The sequence below is a fragment of the Neomonachus schauinslandi genome, chromosome 13, assembly GCF_002201575.2.
Source record: "Neomonachus schauinslandi chromosome 13, ASM220157v2, whole genome shotgun sequence".
NCBI lineage: Eukaryota > Metazoa > Chordata > Mammalia > Carnivora > Phocidae > Neomonachus > Neomonachus schauinslandi.
In genome coordinates this window covers 57,013,825-57,034,419 of record NC_058415.1, presented here as the reverse complement: position 1 = coordinate 57,034,419, position 20,595 = coordinate 57,013,825, and the positions used below count along the sequence as shown (strand labels likewise).

Genomic DNA, 20,595 nt, shown 5'->3' with positions numbered 1-20,595 from the left:
GCCTTTGTTACTCCAGGAATAAGAGAATCTATAGGCCAGACACAACATTGAGTATTCATTTTGTTCAGAGATTTGGGGTGTAATTTTTGTACTCTTAAGTTTTTGCACATCTGCAGGCAAAGAAAAGTTGTGGCTGGTGCTGTGCCATCAGCCTTTAACCGAGATCCCTGAGGATTATAGTTCATACTTCTCTGTCATTAGAATATGTGATTAAAGTTTGAGAAACACAGTTTAGTTTTATTGATCCCACATCTTCCCAACCCTAGGCCCTGGTTCCCTCAAGCAGAAGGCCCTGTGGTCAATGTGGTCAGGCGATGGTTGCTGTCCCTATCCTTCTGCCCCAGGCGGTAATGAACCTCAGGAACGGTCCTTAGTCTCTCCGCAGCCTGCAAGGGAACAGGGAGCAATCAGGGAGAATAAGGGCTGCCCAGAATGGTGGTATGGAGTGGTATGAGTGGAACAGTAGTAACAAGTGCCTAGGAGACACTTGGGGGAAGGCTTGTCGGACCAGGAGGCTGGCAATAAGGACCGCCAGAATAACCAGAGGATAGAGCTGAGCAGCTTCTGAGTCCTTAGGAATGCCTAGGTTATAGAGGTTTTCCAGGTCATGATTATTGGGCTCCCTTGGGGAAATGGGAGACAAAAGGAACCCAAGGACCCAGGGTGCTCTGAAATCTGACCTGCTCAGGGGTGAGGTCCCTCTGAGCCTGGGCAAGCATTTCATAGCCAACCATGAATTTCCGGACGGTGGCAGAGCGCAGGAGTGGAGGGTAGTAATGAGCATGCAGCTGCCAGTGATCCCAGTTGGCGCCAGCCTCTGATCCCGTGGGAGCCCCTGACAGGAAGAAGACATAACCGGGGAGGGCCATTTTTTAGCTCTTCAGCTTAGCCCCTACCCCCAAACCAGGCTAGGTATCTGAAAACTACATCTCCTAGCATTCCTTGCCAGTGAGTAGACCAGGCATGAAAACACTGGGAGACATAGTTTCAGCAAGTTTGTTGTTCCACCTTCAGTCCCAGCATCCCTACTCGGGACACTCCCCCCACCCCCAACAAGTATTTCAAAGCCTGTCCACTGAGCTCAGCCTCAGGACCTCAGAAATGGTGTTGGGGCTAGGTATGGATGCTCAAAAAGCCTTACCGTGCCAGCCCATGGAGTACGGAAAGGATGTCTCAAATAGGTTGTCATACTTGGTCAAGAGCTTCTTCATGATAGAGGCTAGATCTGGAACCAGAGCCTGACTCAGCCTGGGGCCAAGATGGTGGCCCTACCAGAGCCATCCCCATCCTATACATGGCCCCTGGGTCCCAGCTGGGAGACTCACCATCACGCTCAGCAGGGGTCAGCTCAGGAAGGCGTCGCACATGCCTCCGGGGCAGCAGCAGTGTCTGGAAGGGCCACACTGCCCAAAAGGGGACCAGTACTAACCAGTGCTCACTGGTTAAGACCAGACGTTCCTGGGCAGACCGAGTGGAGATGAAGTCATCAAGGCGGGGAGGGGGTTGTTGTCAGCAAATAGGCAGGAGAAGGAGAAAAAATGTACCCAGAATCTGATGGCTTCTCATCACCTCCACCACTACCACCCTAATGTAAGCCACCATCGTCTTTCCTTTAGATTATTGCTATGGCTTCCCATCAAGTCTCTCTGCTATTTCCCTTCTACCCTTCTCCTTCACACACCTTTCTCTTCTGGGGTGAGGTTAGGAGTTCCTTGGGAAAGCAGGGTCTGGCTTTTTCCCACCTTTCTGAGCAGCTCCTGGTGGCCATATTCCATTAGCAGGGGTTCTCCATGTTGACTCTGATAGGCCTGCTGAGATCGCTCCTCACGCTGGGCAATATCTGGCAGAAAACTACTGGCCCACACCTGTCAAGGGGCAGGAGCAGAAAACTGGCAGATCCTTCACCCCCAAGCCTCCACATTACTTATTCTGTCCCTCCACTTCCCTTCCCCACAGTACTGCCTTGGACTCACCCCAGATATCCACTGGAGCCCCTGACACACTTACCTGGCAGTGGGGATGGGGGTTGGAACAGCCCATCATGGCTCCTTTGTTTTCAAAGATCTATCAAGTAGAGGTACAGAGCTTTAGTAGCCAGAGAGACACCACATCAGCCTCTCCCGCCCACACCCTGTGAAAACAGGAATACCACTTCCCAGCACCAAAGCTGCACCACCCGCTCCCTGCCCATCCAGGGTAGGGGGGCAACGTCACAGACCTGCACCCAAGGGTACCGGGCTCCCAGCTCCTCTGTCACTGCGGCCCATGCATCGATGACAGTTCGGATCTCAGGGACTGACATGAGTGGCAGCGTTACATCCGACCAGGGGTGGAAGCACATGACCTTACTGGGTGGTGGGGAAGGGAGAAATGACAGAGATATAGGGCTTGGCTGTGCTAGGGGCAGGGCTCAACCCTAGTGCTAAGTCCAACCCAGGGCTGAAGAGAGGAATTCCATAGTTACCAAACTCCTCGAGCAGCCTCTGTTTGGAAAAGGGGATGATCACTGGGTCCTGAGATAAAGGAGTGTCACTCTCTGTAACAGAAGTCCTCCAAGAGGTCCAGCCTCTCGTCCCCCCCAACAGCAGCTAGAGCCAGGTTACCTGGATTGGGGGCATCAGGCTGCAGAGCTGGGAAGTCGTTGTCAAACAGGAAGGTGCCATCATAGTAGGGATTCACCTACTGACAAGGATTGGCTAGAAGCATTTGCTGCTCCCTACCCACCAGTCATGTGGCGGGCTTCAGGGGCTGGACAGGCTACAAAGAGGGTGTGGAAGACCCGCTGTGGGGTCAGAAAGACTTGGTGGGACATAACACAGGAGGCCCACCCCCTTACGGGTGAGAGGCAGCTCTAAGAGGGAGTAGTACTCCTGGCCTAGTTGCAGATGTAGGTTCTAAAGGCTTACCTCTCCATTGGCCCGTGTGGCCCCGGGACACAGAGGGTTGTGGGGGTCATGGCGGGGAGCTGTCTTCAGGAGCGGGGGCTCTACTTGCCCCTGCCAGGGCCGCTTCATGCGGTGAGCTGACACGAGCACCCACTCATCTTGTAGCGGGTTGTAGCGGATATGCTGATGTTCTGGGGACAGAGAGGCAAGATCAGTCAGCAAAACTCTCTGACCCTCTCTGCCCTGGGTCTCACCCACCAGCAGGCCCAAGCTCGGAAGCACCCTCTCAGCCCTGCCTGCTCAGGAGCCAAAGGCCCAGGCTTGAGCTTTCCCAGCTCGTATTAGCCTGGGGTCCCAACTCAGGCGCGCCAGCTTGGCGGGGTGGGCGCGCCGATCTGGGGGAAGGGACGATAACTTTCTAAGCAAAGGGAGGGCTCGGCTCCGCGTTCTAGCAAGTCCCAGACGCCCTGCAGTTACCGCTCGCCCGGAAGGTTGTGGCCGTGGCGTCTGCCTCTGGCGCCTGCTGGCGCTGCTCAGGGGTTGATCCGCTGCGCGACATTAGGCCACTTGCGTGGGTGGGGATCTTCTGGAACGCGACAAAGCGGACTCTCACCCATCTCCGGGTCTGCCCCGCCCACCCCCGATGATTGGTCAGCCACCGCACGTGACTGCCTAAGGGCCCGCCCGCCCAATCGCGGGCGGGGCTCAGGAAAGCCTACCAATTCGGGGGGCGACTTTGGTCATCCCAGTACACCCCTGGGCCAAGTCACTACCCTAAAAGAATCTCTGTAAAAGCCGCTTATTGCAGATCCTTCAGCTCCATGACGCTTACAAGATTTCTTTGCTGTATTCAGTAGTTCATTCTGTCATTCATTCAGCAAATATTTACTGAATATCTGTGTGCCAGGCACCTAGTCTCCATATGGGGCAAATGGATGCCCCTGCACAAGTCAGGCATGGTCTCTGCTCCCGCAGCTTACACTCTAGGGCCAAGTAGGGGTATAACCCTGGATCCACAATTACCTCACTTACTTCCTCAATGGCTATAGTGGAGGAAAAGCAAAATGGCATGGGGGTGAGGGTGGGAGTGATCTGCTTCAGCTGAACCCTGGCCTCCAGTTATTACCTGGAGGAGTGGATAGTTCACCAAAATCATACCCCGTCCCCTCCAGGCAGGAGAAACAGGTTTAGGAAAAAAAGGCTGAGTAACCATATTCTCTCTCTTATATGCTCAAACTGAAAGCACAAGAAGTGAGCAGTGTAAGAGGGCTATAAGAAATCTGAAAGTGTATGGGGCACCTGGGTGGCTCACTCTGTTAAGCTCAGATCATGATCCCAGGGTCCTGGGATCAAGCCCTGCATTGGGCTCCTTGCTCAGCAGAGTCTGCTTCTCCCTCTCCCTCTGGCTCCCCTTGCTTGCACTCTCTGTCAAATAAGTAAATAAAATTAAAAAAAAATTTTTTTTAAATAAAGATTTTATTTATTTGAGAGAGAGAGAGAAAGTGAGAGAGAGAGCACAAGCAGGGAGAGTGGCAGGCAGAGAGAGAAGCAGGCAGGGAGCCTGACATGGGGCTCGATCCCAGGACCCTGGGATCATGACCCTGGGATCATAACCGACTGAGCCACCCAGGCGCCCAGTAAATAAAATCTTTTAAAAAAAAGAGGGAAAGAAAAGAAAGCACACCTTCTTATTAAAAGAAGAAGAAATCTGAAAGTGTGGACAGGACCCAACTGCAGGTAGCTCCAGCCACCATCTAGGTGGGTTCAGGAGTGTTTCCTTTACACTAGGATAAAATTCAAATTAATCCCTCCCCTGGCACTTTAAAAAAGACATCTAAATATTGTTTGAACCTCCTCCTCATTCCACAGTGAAGAACAGAAGCCTAAGGTCACCCAGAGGAGTAGTGGCCTAGCTAAGATTTGAACCCAAGTTTCCAGGCTCTTCTTGCTGCTCATTTTAGAGACTCAAGACAGAAACCTCGTGAGCTAGGAGCTCCACAGTAGCAGGAAAGCCCCTTCCCCCAACCCAGGCCAGGCCAACCCAGGTGTTTGCAGCTCAGATGCAAAAACTGGGTCATTGGTCATTTACCTAATCTCTGCCCTAGGTCCTCAGACTGGAATCTGAAGGGGCTACTAGGTAGGGGGCAGGGGGCAGGGAACTGAGAAATGAGGATTTTACCTATACCACTGGCTTTTCATTCTTTGGAGTGGGGGTGAGGGGCGCTGGGATGGCAGATTTGTTTTCCTCCTCTCTCAGCCATCTTTGTTGTTGGAGTGACTGGATTTGGGAGGCAGCCCCATTCTCCCAAGAACACCAGTGCTTCAGTGCCACTCCTTGGATCATGCTGATGTAGTTTTGAATGTAGGTGAGGTCCAGAGCCGACCGCCAAGAATGCTTGAGACATCTTTGGTGCAAAAAGGTGATTTTATTAAAGCAGGGGGACAGGACCCTGGGCAGAAAGAGCTGCTGCACCGGGGTCGTGAGGGGTGGCTGATTATATACTTGGGAGTTGGGGGTAAGGAAAAAGAGAGGTTTTTATTTATTTATTTATTTATTTATTTTAAGATTTTATTTATTTATTTGAGAGAGAGAGTGAGAGAGAGAAAGAGCACAAGAGGGGGGAGCGGGAGAGGGAGAAGCAGACTCCCTGCTGAGCAGGGAGCCCGATGCGGGACTCGATCCCGGGACTCCAGGATCATGACCTGAGCCGAAGGCAGTCGCTTAACCAACTGAGCCACCCAGGCGCCCAAAAGGGAGGTTTTTAAAAAAAATTTTTCATATGCTAAAGAGGACCTGCAAGATACCGGACGCCTTGCCATTGTCAAGTTAAGATTGTTTTTTTCCTCTAGTAAATCATTAACATTAAGACAGTTGGGAGCTTCCTTCTGGAAAATAGGTTATTGATAAGAATGTTTTTTCTTACAAATGTCACTAAAATATTTGTAAATTGAGGGAGACTCATGGCTTGCAGGATTGTGATCTCTATAAGTTAACCATTTGTTTTTCCTTCCCTTAGCTTTAGGGCAGCCAACAGTGTCTGAGGAATGTCCTACACGTTCCCCTGGTGGGGGGGGGGGGGCTTGCAGGGTGTCAGCTTGTGCTTTGTCCTCAGCTTGTCTTCTGCTCCCTCATCAGTGCTAGCTAACTCCTCACGCCCTTCAGAAACATCTCTTCAGGAACATTTCCAAACCTCTCCTCTGTCTCCCAAGATCACTTTTTCGGGGAAGAGTACAATGACTGAGATGGGGCCTACCGAGCTCTTCCCCTCCAAGATCTCTTCTACAACCTTGTTAAAAAGAAAACTATAGGCCCAGACTGGTGTCATATATGTCAAGTTTTCAAACCGGGGTTTAATGCCTAATCTGTGGTTTCAACTTCCCCAGAAATGTAGTCTGGTTAGTCAGGAATTTTCCGATTAGCACCAATGAGTCCCTTCCTGGGCCCTCTTCCCCAAAGGAAGAAGAGGGAATCTGCATAATAAGATCCCGTGCTTTCCCCCCTAAGGCAAAAGGAACTTGCCTGGGGCGCCTGGGTGGCTCAGTTGGTTACGCGACTGCCTTCGGCTCAGGTCATGATCCTGGAGTCCCTGGATCGAGTCCCGCATCGGGCTCCCTGCTCAGCAAGGAGCCTGCTTCTCCCTCTAACCCTACCCCCTCTCATGTACTCTCTCTCTCTCATTCTCGCTCTCTCAAATAAATAAATAAATCTTTAAAAAAAAAAAAAAGGAACTTGCCTGGATCAATCCTTTTCTAGTAACTTTCTTATCCCAGACTTCTTCTATAAAAACCTTCCACTTCGGGGGCACCTTAAGCGTCTGACTCTTGATTTTGGCTCAGGTCACAATCTCAGGGTCTTGAGATGGAGCCCCAAGTCAGCTCCACACTCAGCGAGGAGTCTGCTGGAGAGTCTCTCCCTCTTCCTCTGCCCCTTCCCCTCCCATGCGTGGGCACTCTAAATAAATAAATAAATCTTTAAAAAAATAAAAATAAAAACCTTCCATTTTGCATACTTCCTCCTTGGAGCTCCCCTCTACTCACTAGATGGTGTGCTGCCTGATTCATGAATTGTTTAATAAAGCCAATTAGATCTTCAAATTTACTTGGTTCAATTTTGTTTCTTAACATCTAGAGAATATGGCTGTGATCAATTTTTTTTAAAAAACAGTGTGTGCTAGAGAAGCCTTCTGAAAGACCAGGGGAACTGCAGACCCAGACAGTCCCAGAGAGTTCTGCCTAAACAGGGGCATAGAGGCCAGATTTTGGGCTTAGTCCCTGGTCCTCAGGGTTAAGAGAATGGTCAGCTCAGGACTGTCGCAGGAGCCAGAGCCAATACAAAAACGTTCCCTCCATCATGCAGTCTCCTCTAGATAATCCCTTCTTTATCTTTCCTTTCTTGGCCAAGTTTCTCAAAAAATAGTCCATCTTCCCAGCCTCTACTTTTACCGGCACAATACACTGTAACATGTCTAGTGGCCTGTATTAGGTTAAGTATCTTAGTTGCTGTAGCAAATGACACCCCACCCCCCAAACTCAGTGGCTTAGCAACACAGTCCATTTGGGGGGGGGGCGGGAAGCAGCATTCAGAATTCTCCACTACTTAATTCTCTGTAACTAAGATAATAGATGAGGGAAGAGTGAGAATGTAAAGAATTTCACAGGTTTTAGGAGCCAGACCTGCCTGGAAGTGGCATACGTAATTTCTGGCTATACTTCATTGGCCAGAACACAATCATAAGACCTCATCTAACTACAGAGTATACTGTGGAATGTAATCTGGCTGCCCAAGAGCAAAAGGAAATAGATTTGTGAATGTATAGCATCATCTCTGCTATATGCCCCTACTGAGAAACCTAATGACCATTTCCCATCATTTTATCAGAACTCTCAATTACATTTGACTGTGTTGACCCTTCATTCCATCACTATCATGTGTGATGCTATGCTCTTCCTGTTCTCTTCTCCTTTGTGTTTTATTTATATAGCAAACACCTATGTCACCATTTGTGAGTTACTAATTGCTGTATAAATATTAACTCATTTAATCTTCATCACAATGAAGGTATGTACTATGAGGTAGGTACTTTTATTCATCCCATTTCACAGATGAGAAAACTGAGTCACAGGGTTTAACTAACTTACCCAAGATCACACAACTAGTAGGTGGCAGGAGCCAGGCTTTTAATCCAGTCCAGCTCCAGAATTTCTTTCTTAAACCCTGCACTTTGCTGCCTCTTTTCTCCTTTGCTTCTCTTCCTTTATCATTTCCCTCCCCATAACCCTGTTGGCTTACAATGCCCTCCTCTCACATTTCGTGCTTCAAAGATTTTTTTTTTTTTGAAGATTTTATTTATTTCTTTGACAGAGACAGAGACAGCGAGAGCAGGAACACAAGCAGGGGGAGTGGGAGAGGGAGAAGCAAGCTTCCCGCTGAGCAGGGAGCCCGATGTGGGACTCGATTCCAGGACTCTGGGATCATGACCTGAGGCGAAGACAGCCGCTTAAGGACTGAGCCACCCAGGCGCCCAACATTTTGTGCTTCAAAACAAAGAATGAATCGTAGGCTCCAAAAAGACCCCATGTTGTCTCTTCACGGTGCCTTTGCTCTTGGAAGAGGCCTCATTTGCTAGAATGCCCTCCGCAGTTCCCTTAAACACATTGCTCAGGCGTCACCGCCTCCAGAAAGCCTTCCGTAACGTTCCTAGGCAGAAGCGCCTCCTCCCACTTTCCGTGCTAGCAAAGGAGACGATCACAAGTCCCGAAAGGCTCTGCTTCCGGGCTCGCCGGCTTCACCTGTGATCCCAAGCGGGCCAGTCCATTCTGAGTGTCACGGCCACCTAGCCCCACCCACACTCACACCCGTACCCGCACGTGGTATGGCACTCGAAGAGACCCCGCCTGTAGGCCCTAAAGGGAAGAGCTGGGATGGCTTAGCCCCGCCCCCTCGCATCACGCGCGAGGCTCCGCCCCACCCCTTGGCGCTCCCCGCTCCCCGAGAGGAAATGGTTCAACCCGAGGGGCGGTGCCCGGGTGCCCGGACTGTTCTGATTGGTCAGGGCGAGCCGTACCACGGCTGTGGCGGGGGAACGGTAGTGGACTGCGCGCCGCAGGTTTGGAGGCAGTGGGAGTCACAGGTCCAGGCCTCGGGTTGTTCCTTCGCTTCTCTGCCAGGCCGCCCGCCGGGATGCAGTGGGCAGTGGGCCGGCGGTGGGTGTGGGCCGCGTTGCTCCTGGCTGTTGCAGCTGTGCTGGCCCAAGTGGTCTGGCTCTGGCTGGGCACGCAAAGCTTCGTCTTCCAGCACGAAGAGATCGCGCAGCTGGCCCGGCAGTATGCGGGTGAGCCGACGGATGACCGGGCGAGTGAATGGGTGAAGGGCAGGGACCTGGGGAGGCCCGAGCCGAGCTGGGAGTTTCAGAGGCGCCTTTCCCGAGTTCGGAGTGGTGATGGCTCTGACTGTGTTGTTCTTCTGCCCCCGCCAGGGCTGGACCACGAGCTGGCCTTCTCTCGGCTGATCGTGGAACTACGGCGGCTGCACCCAGGCCACGTGTTGCCCGACGAGGAGCTGCAGTGGGTGTTCGTGAACGCGGGCGGCTGGATGGGCGCCATGTGCCTTCTGCACGCCTCACTGTCCGAGTACGTGCTGCTCTTCGGCACCGCCCTGGGCTCCCGCGGCCACTCGGGTCAGTGCTGGCGGCGGGCCGAACTGGGGGGCTGGGGCTGTACAAGGGCTTATGCCCTCCTTTCTGATGTTTGGCCAAGCCATGTATTGGCGCTGATACCCTGATACTCGGTGTCCATCTGATTGTCCCTCAGGGCGCTATTGGGCTGAGATCTCGGACACCATCATCTCTGGCACTTTCCACCAGTGGAGAGAGGGCACTACCAAAAGTGAGGTCTTCTACCCAGGTGGGTAGGGGGGCTCAGTCAGAGAGGTGGGTCGCTTCGTTCTGGGGTGCCCATAGTTGGAGGAGAGCCATAGCATGGAATGGAGGCCGTTGGGGGCTCTTCCCTGGTTCCCTTATCCGCAGATAAGCCACGGGTCGTTGATTGAAGCAGGTCCAAGGACCCCAGTTGCTTTCTACTGTCAAAAGGAAACAAAACATAACAGCTTCCTGTTAACCTTGTCTAATTTTTATCTACCAAGACACTGTTTTATTCATCCAACATTCCAGCAGTTGTTGGGGAGACAGTTGGGTAATCAGATAGGTTGTCATATCCCCAAAGACAAGACAGACCATCGTCTTCCTTGTTTCTATGGTGAAACATTTTACATAAAAAGTAGAGCTTTGGACTTCCACATAAGTTTGAGGTTGAGTGTTACAGGCATGACAGGCATTATAATTGAACAGCTACCTTTCTCAGAGAACCAAACAAGTCTTATTATCACCCCTCCCTATCTAACAGGCCCAGCCCAAGTTTAGCTAAATTTCTGCATAACATGAGTGAGGCTTGGGAATGCAGACTTCCAGGACTCCCATACAGTGGCCCATGGCCAGGTGAGGTGGCCCTCCCTGGCTCCCCCCTCCCCTCCCCCCCCAAAGAGGATGTGAGCCAGGTGATGCCACAGAAGAAAACTTAGGAGTGGCTCCTTACTTGGCTCCTTACTCTTCCAGATGGGCGATGAGGCCAGTGAGGTAAGGCTTTTTCCTTTCCTGAAGCTCCTGATCTGTTCCCTACCCCTAGATAGCCCATGGGTTAGGGAGGTGGCAGCAATGGAAGGGCAGGGCTAGACTTCTTATGTGGCTGCTCCCTGTTCCCCAGGAGAGACCGTGGTGCATGGGCCTGGTGAGGCAACGGCTGTGGAATGGGGGCCAAACACATGGATGGTGGAGTATGGCCGGGGTGTCATCCCATCTACCCTGGCCTTCGCGCTGACTGACACAATCTTCAGCACCCAGGACTTCCTCACACTCTTCTATACCCTTCGCGCCTATGCCCGGGGCCTCAGGCTTGAGTTCACCACCTACCTCTTCGGCCAGGACCCCTGACCAGCCAGGCCTGAAGGAGGACCTGTGGATAGACAGGAGCGGGCAGGCCCGCATACATCCACTTTCTGGAGCCCACATGAAAAGACAGGGACATATTCACAACATGCAACTACTAAGTTCCTGGTGTACAAGCAGGGACATACATATTTATACAACCAAACATAGAGACTCATGGGAACATATGGGACATACATGCAGATAGAATCCCATGTGTACAGCAGCATCGTGCATTCACACCCATCCAGAGAGGGAGCCCCACATACACCAAGGGAGCCAGTCACATTCAGACACACATACTACAGGCTTGACTCACTAACTCAGGCCTTTCCAGAGCTTCCCTCCACCAGTCAGGGCTCTGGAGTTAAGGATGGGTGTGGGTATTATCCTCTGTCTGGGCCTGACCCCTCGATCCAGCAGCAGTTGAGGGGGGAGGAAGATGAAGGGTTGCCTGTGGAGGCCCCCTTCATCTCCCTGTCCTCACCATATGCCTTACCCCCATTCTCTTCCCCTGCTATGCAAGTGCTCTCAAGGTCTGTCCCCCACCCACTCAGCAACTTAGTCAACTGGGGAACCATAAGAATGGAGAATGCTGAGGTCAGGGTCCTCTCCTGAAAGACCCCTGCCCCCAACCCCATTCATCCCTCAGGAGTATGGTGGGGAGGCTAGCCTCAGCTCAGGGCCCACTGCTGGGCAGGGGACCTAGAGGGGTTAGCCTAGGTCCAGGGAGCCATCCCTGGCCTACAGAAGGCCTTTTCTGCACACGTACACCCCCATCACAGCTTTCAGACACTGCCTTTGATGCACTGTCTGTCCATCTGTCTCTGTTAATAAAGACCTTTTGAACAGTTTCATTTCTTCGTGTGTCTGAACAGTAGGAAAACCTGCTAATGTGAAGAAATTTAAGGGCTGGGAGATGGTGTGTGTTTTGATCTTGTCTACTCTTGCCAGTGCCATTCTGGAAGTAGTCCTGGGAATCCGATCCAGGATGGCCACGGGGTGGCAGTATATACTCACTTTTGAGCTGAAGGAGGCACAATAATCGTTTTGTCTGTTTCCAGGATATCGTGCCCACCCCTACCCAGAGAAGTTCTTCCTCTCCAGTTTTCCTTCTCCAGGACACCTGATTTGTAGGAGCCCCCAGGGGTGGAGAGCAGGGACACTACCTGGTGGTGTCTGAGGTAGGTGGGGCTGGCACTAGAATGAAGGAAAAGAGGTGCCTAAGGTGCACTCACTCCCGGGGACACTGCATTTGCCTTCTTAAATTTTGCACCCTGGCACCTCACTTGCCTCACCTTCCTCCTGGCTGTGTTCTGAGGTTGAGTAAGACCCAGGCCACTGTCACTTCTTAGGCTTCCTGGTATATTAAGAACAGAACGAAATTGGTTATGAAAATATACAATTTATTTTTTAAGATTTTATTTCTTTGAGGGAGAGGGAAAAGCAGACTCCCCGCTGAGCAAGGAGCCCAACATGGGGCTTGATCCCAGGACGCTGAGATGACCTGAGCCCAAGGCAGACGCTTAACCAACTAAGCCACCCAGGCACCCCAAAAATACACAATTTTTATATACAAACTCAACATTCTCTAAAGTTATTTATTTATTAGAAGAGCACAAGCAGGGAGAGAAGCAGGGTCCCCGCTGAGCAAGGAACCCAATGTGGAACTAGATCCCAGGACCCTGGGATTATGACCCAAGCTGAAGGCAGATGCCCAACTGACTGAGCCACCCAGGCATCCCCAAACTCAACATTCTAATGAACAACAACACAAAAGACTACATGTATAACCATTTGGAAACAACATCAAAAGTTTCAATTTGTGGCTCTGAGTGAATGTAAGGCCAGGCAAGATGGCCATTCCGACATTTCACTACTACCACCATGTTGGCCATGACAGGTCCTGGCTGGGGCTTCTCCACTGGGTTGCAAAGCCAAGCCTCTAAGGATTTCTCCCACCCTGTAACCCAGCTCTGCCTCGAGGCTCAGAGACTACATCTATTAGGAATGGCCTAGCTCCCCTTGTCCTCTCTTAATTCCTCATAGGAGTAGGCTCCTGACTCCTTCCTATCTCAGTTGCTAGGTCCAATGGTTATGTCTTAACTTTCATTTGACACAGTTAATCACTCTTAAAATACTCAGCTTCCAGTACACTACTCTTCCTAAGCTGGCTCCTTCGCTCTATCTTTCTTATCTCCTTAACTCCTAAATTGGCTCCTTTGACTCCCCAAGACTTAATCCTCAAACTTCTCTATCTACACCCCTCCCAGGTGTTCTCAACCATCTATGTCTTTTTTTTTTTTTTACAGTTTCATCAAAATATAATTGACATAACATTCTGTTAGTGTAAGGTGTGCAACATAATGATTCACGCCCATATGTATGGTGGAATGATAACTACAGTAAGTTAACATCCATCACCTCACATAGTTACGAGTTCTTTTTTTCTTGAGGTGAGAACTTTTAAGTATCTACTCTCAGTAACTTTCCAATTCTATATATAGTATTTAATACACTAATGTACTATTAAATAATGTATTAGAGCTCTAAGCTCCACATTACATCCGCAGGACTTATTTATCTTATAACTGGAAGTTTGTGCCTTTTGACCACCTTTCCTCATTCCTCCACTACCCCCCCACCCTGCCCCCATGCCCACCCACCCCCTGCTCCTGGCAGCTATCAATCTGTTCTCTGTTTCTGAGTTTGGATTTTTGTAGAGTTCACATAGAAGTGAGAATGTACGGTATTTGTCTTCATCTGACTTACTTCACTTAGCATAATGCCTGCAAGGCTGAATGGATAAAGAAAATGGTATATATGTATGAACGTCCATATATACATACAATGGAATATTATTCAGCCATAAAAAGGAAACCCTGCCATTTATAACAACATGGATGGATCTTAAGGACCGTCTATGTCTTGACTCCTATTTTTTTTTTTGTCTTAACCTAAACTTCTGAGCTCTAGGTTCAGATATCTGACTGCCTCCATCTCTACTTGATTGTCTCATTGCATCTCAAACTTAAAATGGCAGCGCAGGGGCACCCGGGTAGTTCAGTCAGTTAAGCATCTGCTTTTGGCTCAGGTCATGATCTCAGGGTCCTGGGACTGAGCCCCTCATTGGGCTCCCTGCTCAGTGGGGTGTCTGCTTCTCCCACTCCCTCTGCCTGCCGCTGTGCCTACTTGTGCTCTCTCTCTCAAAAAAATAAAAGTTTAAAAAATAAAACAAAATAAAATGGCAGCGCAAACTGATTTCTCTCCCAACCCAGCACCTCTTACAGTCTTAACTGTCTGTGTGAGTTCAGAGTACCTACATTTACCCAGCTGCCAAGAGCCTTGGAGTCATCTTGGATACCTTTTTTTTTTTAAAGATTTTATTTTTGGATGCCTAGGTGGCTCAGTTGGTTAAGCGTCTGCCTTTGGCTCAGGTCATGATCCCAGGGTCCTGGGATTGATTCCCACACCGAGCAAGGAGCCTGCTTCTACCTCTGCCTGCCTCTCCCACCCCACTTGTGCTCTCTCTCTCTCTCTGACAAATAAATAAAATCTAAAAAAAAAAAAAAAAAGATTTTACTTTTAGGGGCACCTGGATGGCTCAGTGGGTTGAGTGGCTGGCCCTTGGTTTCGGCTTGGGTGGTGATATCAGGGTCGTTGGATCAAGCCCGATGCCAGACTGCCCAGCACAGAGTCTGCTTGTCCCTCTCCCTCTGCTCTTCCCCATACTCGTGCGCGCCTTCTCTCTCTAATGAATAAATGAATAAAATCTTTCAAAAAAAAAAGATTCTATTTTTATGTAATCTCTACACACAACGTGGGGCTTGAACTCACAACCCCAAGATGACGAGTCACATACTGTACTGATTGAGCCAGCCAGGCACCCCATCTTGGATACCTTTCATTCTCACATCTGATATCGAAGCCATCAACAGATCCTGTCAGTTTTTTGTTTTTTGGTTTTTTTTTAAGATTTTATTTATTTGACAGAGAGGGAACACAAGCAGGGAGAGTGGGAGAGGGAGAGGAGAAGCAGGCTTCCCGCTGAGCAGGTAGCCCGATGCGGGGCTCGATCCCAGGACCCTAGGGTCATGACCTGAGCCGAAGGCAGACGCCTAACCATCTGAGCCACCCAGGCGCCCCGATCCTGTCAGTTTTATCTTTAAAACATATCGAGAATCTCCCCACATCTTGCCACTTTCACTGTTACTACCTGGTCCAAGCCATCTTGGACCTGGAGTATTCTTGCCTGGATTACTGCAACAGACTCTTAATTAATCCTCATGTTTGTATCCTGTGTGGACGATTCTGACTGTGGTTACAGTCAGACTTCTACTCTCTGCTCAGACATTTCTTTGTTTTTTTCTTCTGTTCAGACATTTCTAATGGCTTCCATCTCATTTAGTCCTTTCACTGCCTCCAGGACCTACTCCAAGGCCCATGTTAGCTATGACCAAATGTCTGACTGTTTACCCTGGCTACCTTACTTTAGCACAGTGGCTTACTTGCTTTCCTCTGACACACCAAGCAAACTTCCACCGCAGGATATTTGTACCTGCTATTCTAGCTGCAGTGCTCTTCCCTAGATATGCCTATGGCTCTCTTCCTCCACTCTTTCAATACTTGGTTCTTCCCTTAACATTTTGTAAACACAGAAGGGTGTTTGTTTGTTTGTTTTAATTTATCATTTATTTATTTAAGTAGGCCCCACACTCAACATGGGGATCAAACTCACAATCCTGAGATCATGAGTTGCATGCTCTGGGGTGCCTAGGTGGCTCAGTCGGTTAAGCTTCCGACTCTTTATTTTGGCTTGGGCCATGATCTCATGGTCATGAGATTGAGCCCTGTATTGGGCTCTATGCTCAGCGGGGAGTCAGCTTGAGAGTCTCTGTCTCTCTCTGTCCCTCCCCCTGCTCACTCACTCTCTCTAAAATAAATAAAATAAATCTTAAAAAAAAAAAAAAAGAGTCACATGCTCTGCCAACTGAGCCAGCCAGGCACCGTCCCCTTCCCTGTTCTGTGGTGGTTTTATTTTACTTTATTTTATTTTATCTTATTATTTATTTATTAAAGATTTTACTTATTTGACAGAGAAAGAGCACAGCAGGGGGAGCAGCAGGCTCGCCAAGCAGGGAGCCTGATGTAGGACTGGATTCCAGGACCCTGGGATCATGACCTGAGCCGAAGGCAGACGCTCAACGACTGAGCCACCCAGGCGCCCCTATTTTATTTTATTTTTTTAAGATTTCTTTTTTTTTTTTTAAGATTTTATTTATTTATTCATGAGAGAGAGAGGCGGAGCGAGAAGCAGGCTCCCAAGGAGCAGGGAGCCCGATGCGGGACTCGATCCCAGGACCCTGAGATCATGACCTGAGCCAAAGGCAGACGCTTAACCATCTGAGCCACCCAGGTGCCCTATTTTTTTAAGATTTCTTATTTATTCATTTGAAAGAGCAAGCAGGGGGAGAAGCAGACTTCCCGCTGAGCTGGGAGCCCAATGCAGGGCAGATGCTTAACCATCTGAGCCACCCAGGCACCCCTCTGTGGTGGTTTTAAAATGCCTCCATAAAATTTTTGATACTCCTCCCTTTAAGAGGTGAAGACTAATTCCCTTCCTCTTGAATATGGGCTGGACTTAGTTATGTAATTTTAACAAATACATGGCAGAAGTGACCGTGTGATTTCCAAGACTAGACCGTAAAAAGCATTGCTGCCTCTTTAGTCTCTCTTGGGTCACTCTGGGGGAAACCAGCTGCCATGTTGGGAAGACACTAGGTCCTATCCTATGGAGAGGTCCACCTGGGGAGAACAGCTTCCTACCAACAGCCATGTGAGTGAGCCATCCTGGAAGTGGGGATCCTCCAATCCCAGTCAAGCCTTCATGTAGCTGTAGCTACAGCCAACATTTTTACTACAACCTCATGAGAAGTGGTGAGCCAGAACCACCCAGCCATGCCACTCTCGAATTCCTGATCCACAGAATTGTGAGAAAATAAATGTTGTTTTTTTTTTTTAAAGATTTTTATTTATTTATTTGACAGAGAGAGAGATAGCGAGAGCAGGAACACAAGCAGGGGGAGTGGGAGAGGGAGAAGCAGGCTTCCTGCCGAGCAAGAGCCCGCGTGGGACTCGATCCCAGGACCCTGGGATCATGACCTGAGCCGAAGGCAGACGCTTAACGACTGAGCCACCCAGGCGCCCAATAAATGTTTTAAGCTTGGTAAGTGTAAGTGTAATTTGTTACAAAGTAATAGGTAACATGTATCCTTCCCTTTCTATTCCCCTCAACCCAGTTTTGTTTTTCCCCATTTTAATTATTGCCCTCTGATATACTATGTATTTCCCCCACTGGAATTATACCATTATAATAAGGACTTTGTTTTATTTATTCCCATTTCCAACAGTGTCTAGCATAAAGTAGGTGCTCAGTAGATGTGTTGGATGAATGGAGGTCTACGTCTGTCTGTCTGTCTTTGTCTCTTTGAGGTTTAGGATCAGATGGGAGCTAAGTGAGGGTGTAAGAGACAGCCTTTCCTCTTCACAGATGAAGAGAGAGAGAAACCAGATCCCAGTGAAGCTTATTGCTTCCTCTCAGCCCTTCCCAGTTGTAGCCCTCCTGGCCCAGACCCCAAAGACAGGTTTACTATGCTTGATTGATGATTGATTTCCTTTCTTTGGGGAGTAGTTGCCCAATCCCTTGCCCCTGTCCTCCTCCGCCCTCTGCAAAGCAATCTCCAAACTCTCAGAACTGGAATTTCCCTAAGCCAGTTCCTATCTTTCCAAGAAAAATCTTACCATCTATTTCTCTCCAGGCACCTAACTCTTCTCTGAGCAGGTGGTTGGACGGCGTGAGGCGTGGGATATAAGGGGAGCAAACTGAGCACAGGGGTTCTGCAGAGCTCCACCCTCTGTCCGAGTTCCCCAGGAGCCCCTAGAGTATGTCTGCTTCTGCACAGTCAGATTCTCCCCTCTGGGCCCAGAGGAGGGAGCAGGACTCTCCCCAGGAGAACTCACACCACACAAAGCTATGGGGGAGCAGGCATCAATACTGAGGGCAGTTGGATCACCAAGGATCCTTGAGAGGTTGGGGTTTGGCTGGCTCTCAGGTCTGAAATCTGAGCAGGAGGACACTGGAGTGAGCCAAAGGTGTGAGCAGTACTGAGTTTTAGTATGGCCAGAGATGGGCCAAAGAGAACAAGGACTTAGTGCTGCAGTGGAATCTGGACAGGGGACAAGGGTGGAGGCTAGAGGACAAGAAGAGCAGCAAGGTGTCACCCAGCACAAGAAGAGAAGTGAAAAGAGCTAGTGATCCAGGCCAGGGCAAGCTGGGTCTGAGAGGAGGGGGCTGATTGCGAGAGGGTGGAGGAGGAGGAAGGAGGCAAAGTCACACCTGAATTTCTGCCTCCTAGAGGAATCTTGGCCCTGGGAACAGTGTGCCTCACTGGGTATGAGGTCAAGGGATGGTCCCTGGTGCTGGATCTGACATAGTGAGTTTCACGCTCATGCCAGGTGTCAAATCAACAGATACAGGTTGTTTACTCACACACTTGGAATCACTCCTGGATGGCCCTCATGCTTTTAGTAGGTCCATCGTATTGGGCACAGGAAGAAACTGGAGAAGGCATGAGAGTGCCTGGGAGAAGTGGGGTCCAGTCTTCTCAGAGGAAAAATTGTGGCCTGCCACTCAGGGCCCCCAAATAAGATACAGCATCTCAGCATCTGGGGGATTACCGGGGGTAGAGTGGGCCTGGAACAGTTGGCTGAAGGGGTCTGGAGATACACACTGTGGAGTCTCATACAAAAGGGTTGAGGATGTGTGTGAAGTTTGGCAAAATGGTAATAATGACAGTTGAAATGTGGGATGGATAGCAGAGGTTCATAATACTATGCACTCTTCTTGGGTATATGTTTGAAAATGTCCATAACAGAAGGTTACAAGAGCTTAAAAAAAAAAGAAAAAGCAAAAGGAAGGAAGGGAGGGAGGAAGGAAGGAAGAAAGAAAGAAAGAAAGGAAAGAAAGAGTGACTATGTATCTGCTTATGGTGTGTGTAGCCTGCTGCTGTGATTGTGGAATCAGTTCAGAGACCTGAGTGTGTGAGTGCAGATGTGTGAGTCCACCACCATGGGCACGTACTGCGCAATCTGCAGCGTGCGTGCTGTTGGGGACAGCACTTGGGCAGGGCAGGGGGAGAAGCTTTCTCTCTGTGCAGGCCCTCCACATTCACCTCAGCATCTTGCAGAGTGACTCCCCTCATGATCACAACCTGCCCAGGCCATTGGCGCTATAATGTCCGTGTAACCAAGTATGTGAGACAGGGCAGCTGTGTGCCTGAGCTTGTGACAGGGTGTGAACACGGCTATTTGTGTGTGAATGCCGGGCACTGAGTGTGGATTTGGGGGTCACGCCTTGTGGGTGTGACGGGGCCCTGGTCCAGAGTCCAAGGGTGTTAGACTCCTCACTCTCCTTTAAACGATTCCCGGCGCCTCTCCAGCGCCCCCTCCCCCCAACCTGGCAGTACGGAGGGGGAAACACCTGTTGGGGGGCTGGGAGCGGCAGAGCCCCCCGGGGCCTCTCCCCCGGCGCCCCCGCCCGGCCCCTCTCGGGTCCCGCCCCCGCGGCCGCCGCAGGCAGAGCGGCGCGTGAGCGCACGGCGGCCAGAAGAGCGCACGGCGGCAGGAGCGCACGGCGGGGAACCCCGCGCAGGGAAGCGAGCCGAGCAAGGGGCTGCCCGAGAGGCGGGCGGAGCAGAGGGAGCGCCGTGGAGACGCCGGGGGCACCGGGCCGCGCCAGGCTGGTGAGTGCGCCGCGGGGCGTGGGGAGCCAGAGAGTGGGCGTCGAGACCCCGCGGTCGCGGTCCCCAGCCCGCCCGGCCCCGGGCTCTGCCCCCGCCGCCCTCTGTTCCCGCGCCTCCTCAGTGCTGATCCTCTGCGTCTCTGCCCCGTCTCTCCGTCTGTTTTTCCCTGCCTCTGTCCCTGTTTCCCTCTATTTACTGTCTCGCCCTGTTTCTTTCTAATCTTTTCTCTCTTCAGTCTCTGTCTCCCGCTGCGTCGGTCTTTCCCTGTCTCTCTCAACCACTGTCTCACTATTTGTCTCTCTCTCCCCCTCTGTCTCTGTCGCTCTCTCTGGACTGCCTGTCACTCAGGTCTTGTTATTTATCTCTTGCTCCTCTATGTCTCTTACCTTCCCTCTCTACCCAGTATCTCTATCAATCTCATCTCTCCCCACTTCTGTCTCTCTGTTCTTGTCTCTGCCTGATATCTCTGTCTCTCCCCACCTCTGTCTCTCGTTGTCTCTCAGTCCCATCTCTATTTCTATTTCCATATCTCTCCTGTCATTGTCTCTTGCTTGGCTCTCGCTTGTGCTCTCGCTCTCTCTCTCTCCCCCCCCCTTCTCTCCATTTCTTGGTCCTTGTCACCCTCTCTGATCTGCTGTCTCTACCTGTCCTCTGTCAATGTCCATTTCTGTCCTTTTGAGTCTGGTTTCTTGTCTCTCCTGCTCTTTCTACCTCTGTCTCTGTCGATCTCTGGGAAAGCTATCTTTCTCCTTTTTTCTTATGGCCCCCCACACTTCCCTGAATCAATGACCACCTCCTCTTGTGCTGGGGGTTGTGGGGGCAGCAGGGCACAACACTCATAATTCCCACCCCCACAGGCAGCCCTTTCCTCCAGGCCCCGCCTGGTGCCAGCCCCCCCCACCAGCGGGGGGACTGCGCCTGGAAGCTGTA

The 20,595-nt window shown here is 50.6% G+C and overlaps 2 protein-coding genes across 7 annotated transcripts; one reads left to right on the top strand and one right to left on the bottom strand.

Moving 5' to 3' along the window:
* Positions 1-216: 216 nt before the first annotated feature.
* GALT (galactose-1-phosphate uridylyltransferase) lies at positions 217-3,513 on the bottom strand. 2 transcript variants are annotated; one of them, XM_021691280.1, is made up of 11 exons: positions 3,363-3,513; positions 2,907-3,076; positions 2,604-2,679; positions 2,465-2,513; positions 2,219-2,348; positions 2,008-2,064; positions 1,743-1,865; positions 1,326-1,458; positions 1,142-1,225; positions 681-835; positions 217-386 (listed from the first exon to the last, which is right to left on the bottom strand). In XM_021691280.1, the coding sequence occupies exons 1-11, from the start codon at positions 3,442-3,444 to the stop codon at positions 279-281; spliced, it is 1,167 nt and encodes a 388-aa protein (XP_021546955.1). In that variant the 5' UTR covers positions 3,445-3,513; the 3' UTR covers positions 217-278. The 2 variants fall into 2 exon arrangements, with proteins under 2 accessions (XP_021546955.1, XP_021546956.1); XM_021691281.1 differs by lacking the exons at positions 2,465-2,513; positions 2,604-2,679; positions 3,363-3,513 and having other exon boundaries at positions 2,907-3,031.
* A 5,452-nt stretch (positions 3,514-8,965) lies between these two features.
* SIGMAR1 (sigma non-opioid intracellular receptor 1) lies at positions 8,966-11,712 on the top strand. Of its 5 annotated transcripts, none has more exons than XM_044920515.1 (4): positions 8,966-9,157; positions 9,362-9,562; positions 9,696-9,788; positions 10,644-11,712. In XM_044920515.1, exons 1-4 carry the CDS (start codon positions 9,067-9,069, stop codon positions 10,868-10,870), a joined length of 612 nt encoding a protein of 203 aa, XP_044776450.1. In that variant the 5' UTR covers positions 8,966-9,066; the 3' UTR covers positions 10,871-11,712. The 5 variants fall into 5 exon arrangements, with proteins under 5 accessions (XP_044776450.1, XP_021547059.1, XP_044776451.1 ...); XM_021691384.1 differs by having other exon boundaries at positions 8,966-9,217; positions 9,696-9,770; XM_044920516.1 differs by having other exon boundaries at positions 8,966-9,217; positions 10,862-11,712.
* Positions 11,713-20,595: the final 8,883 nt, after the last annotated feature.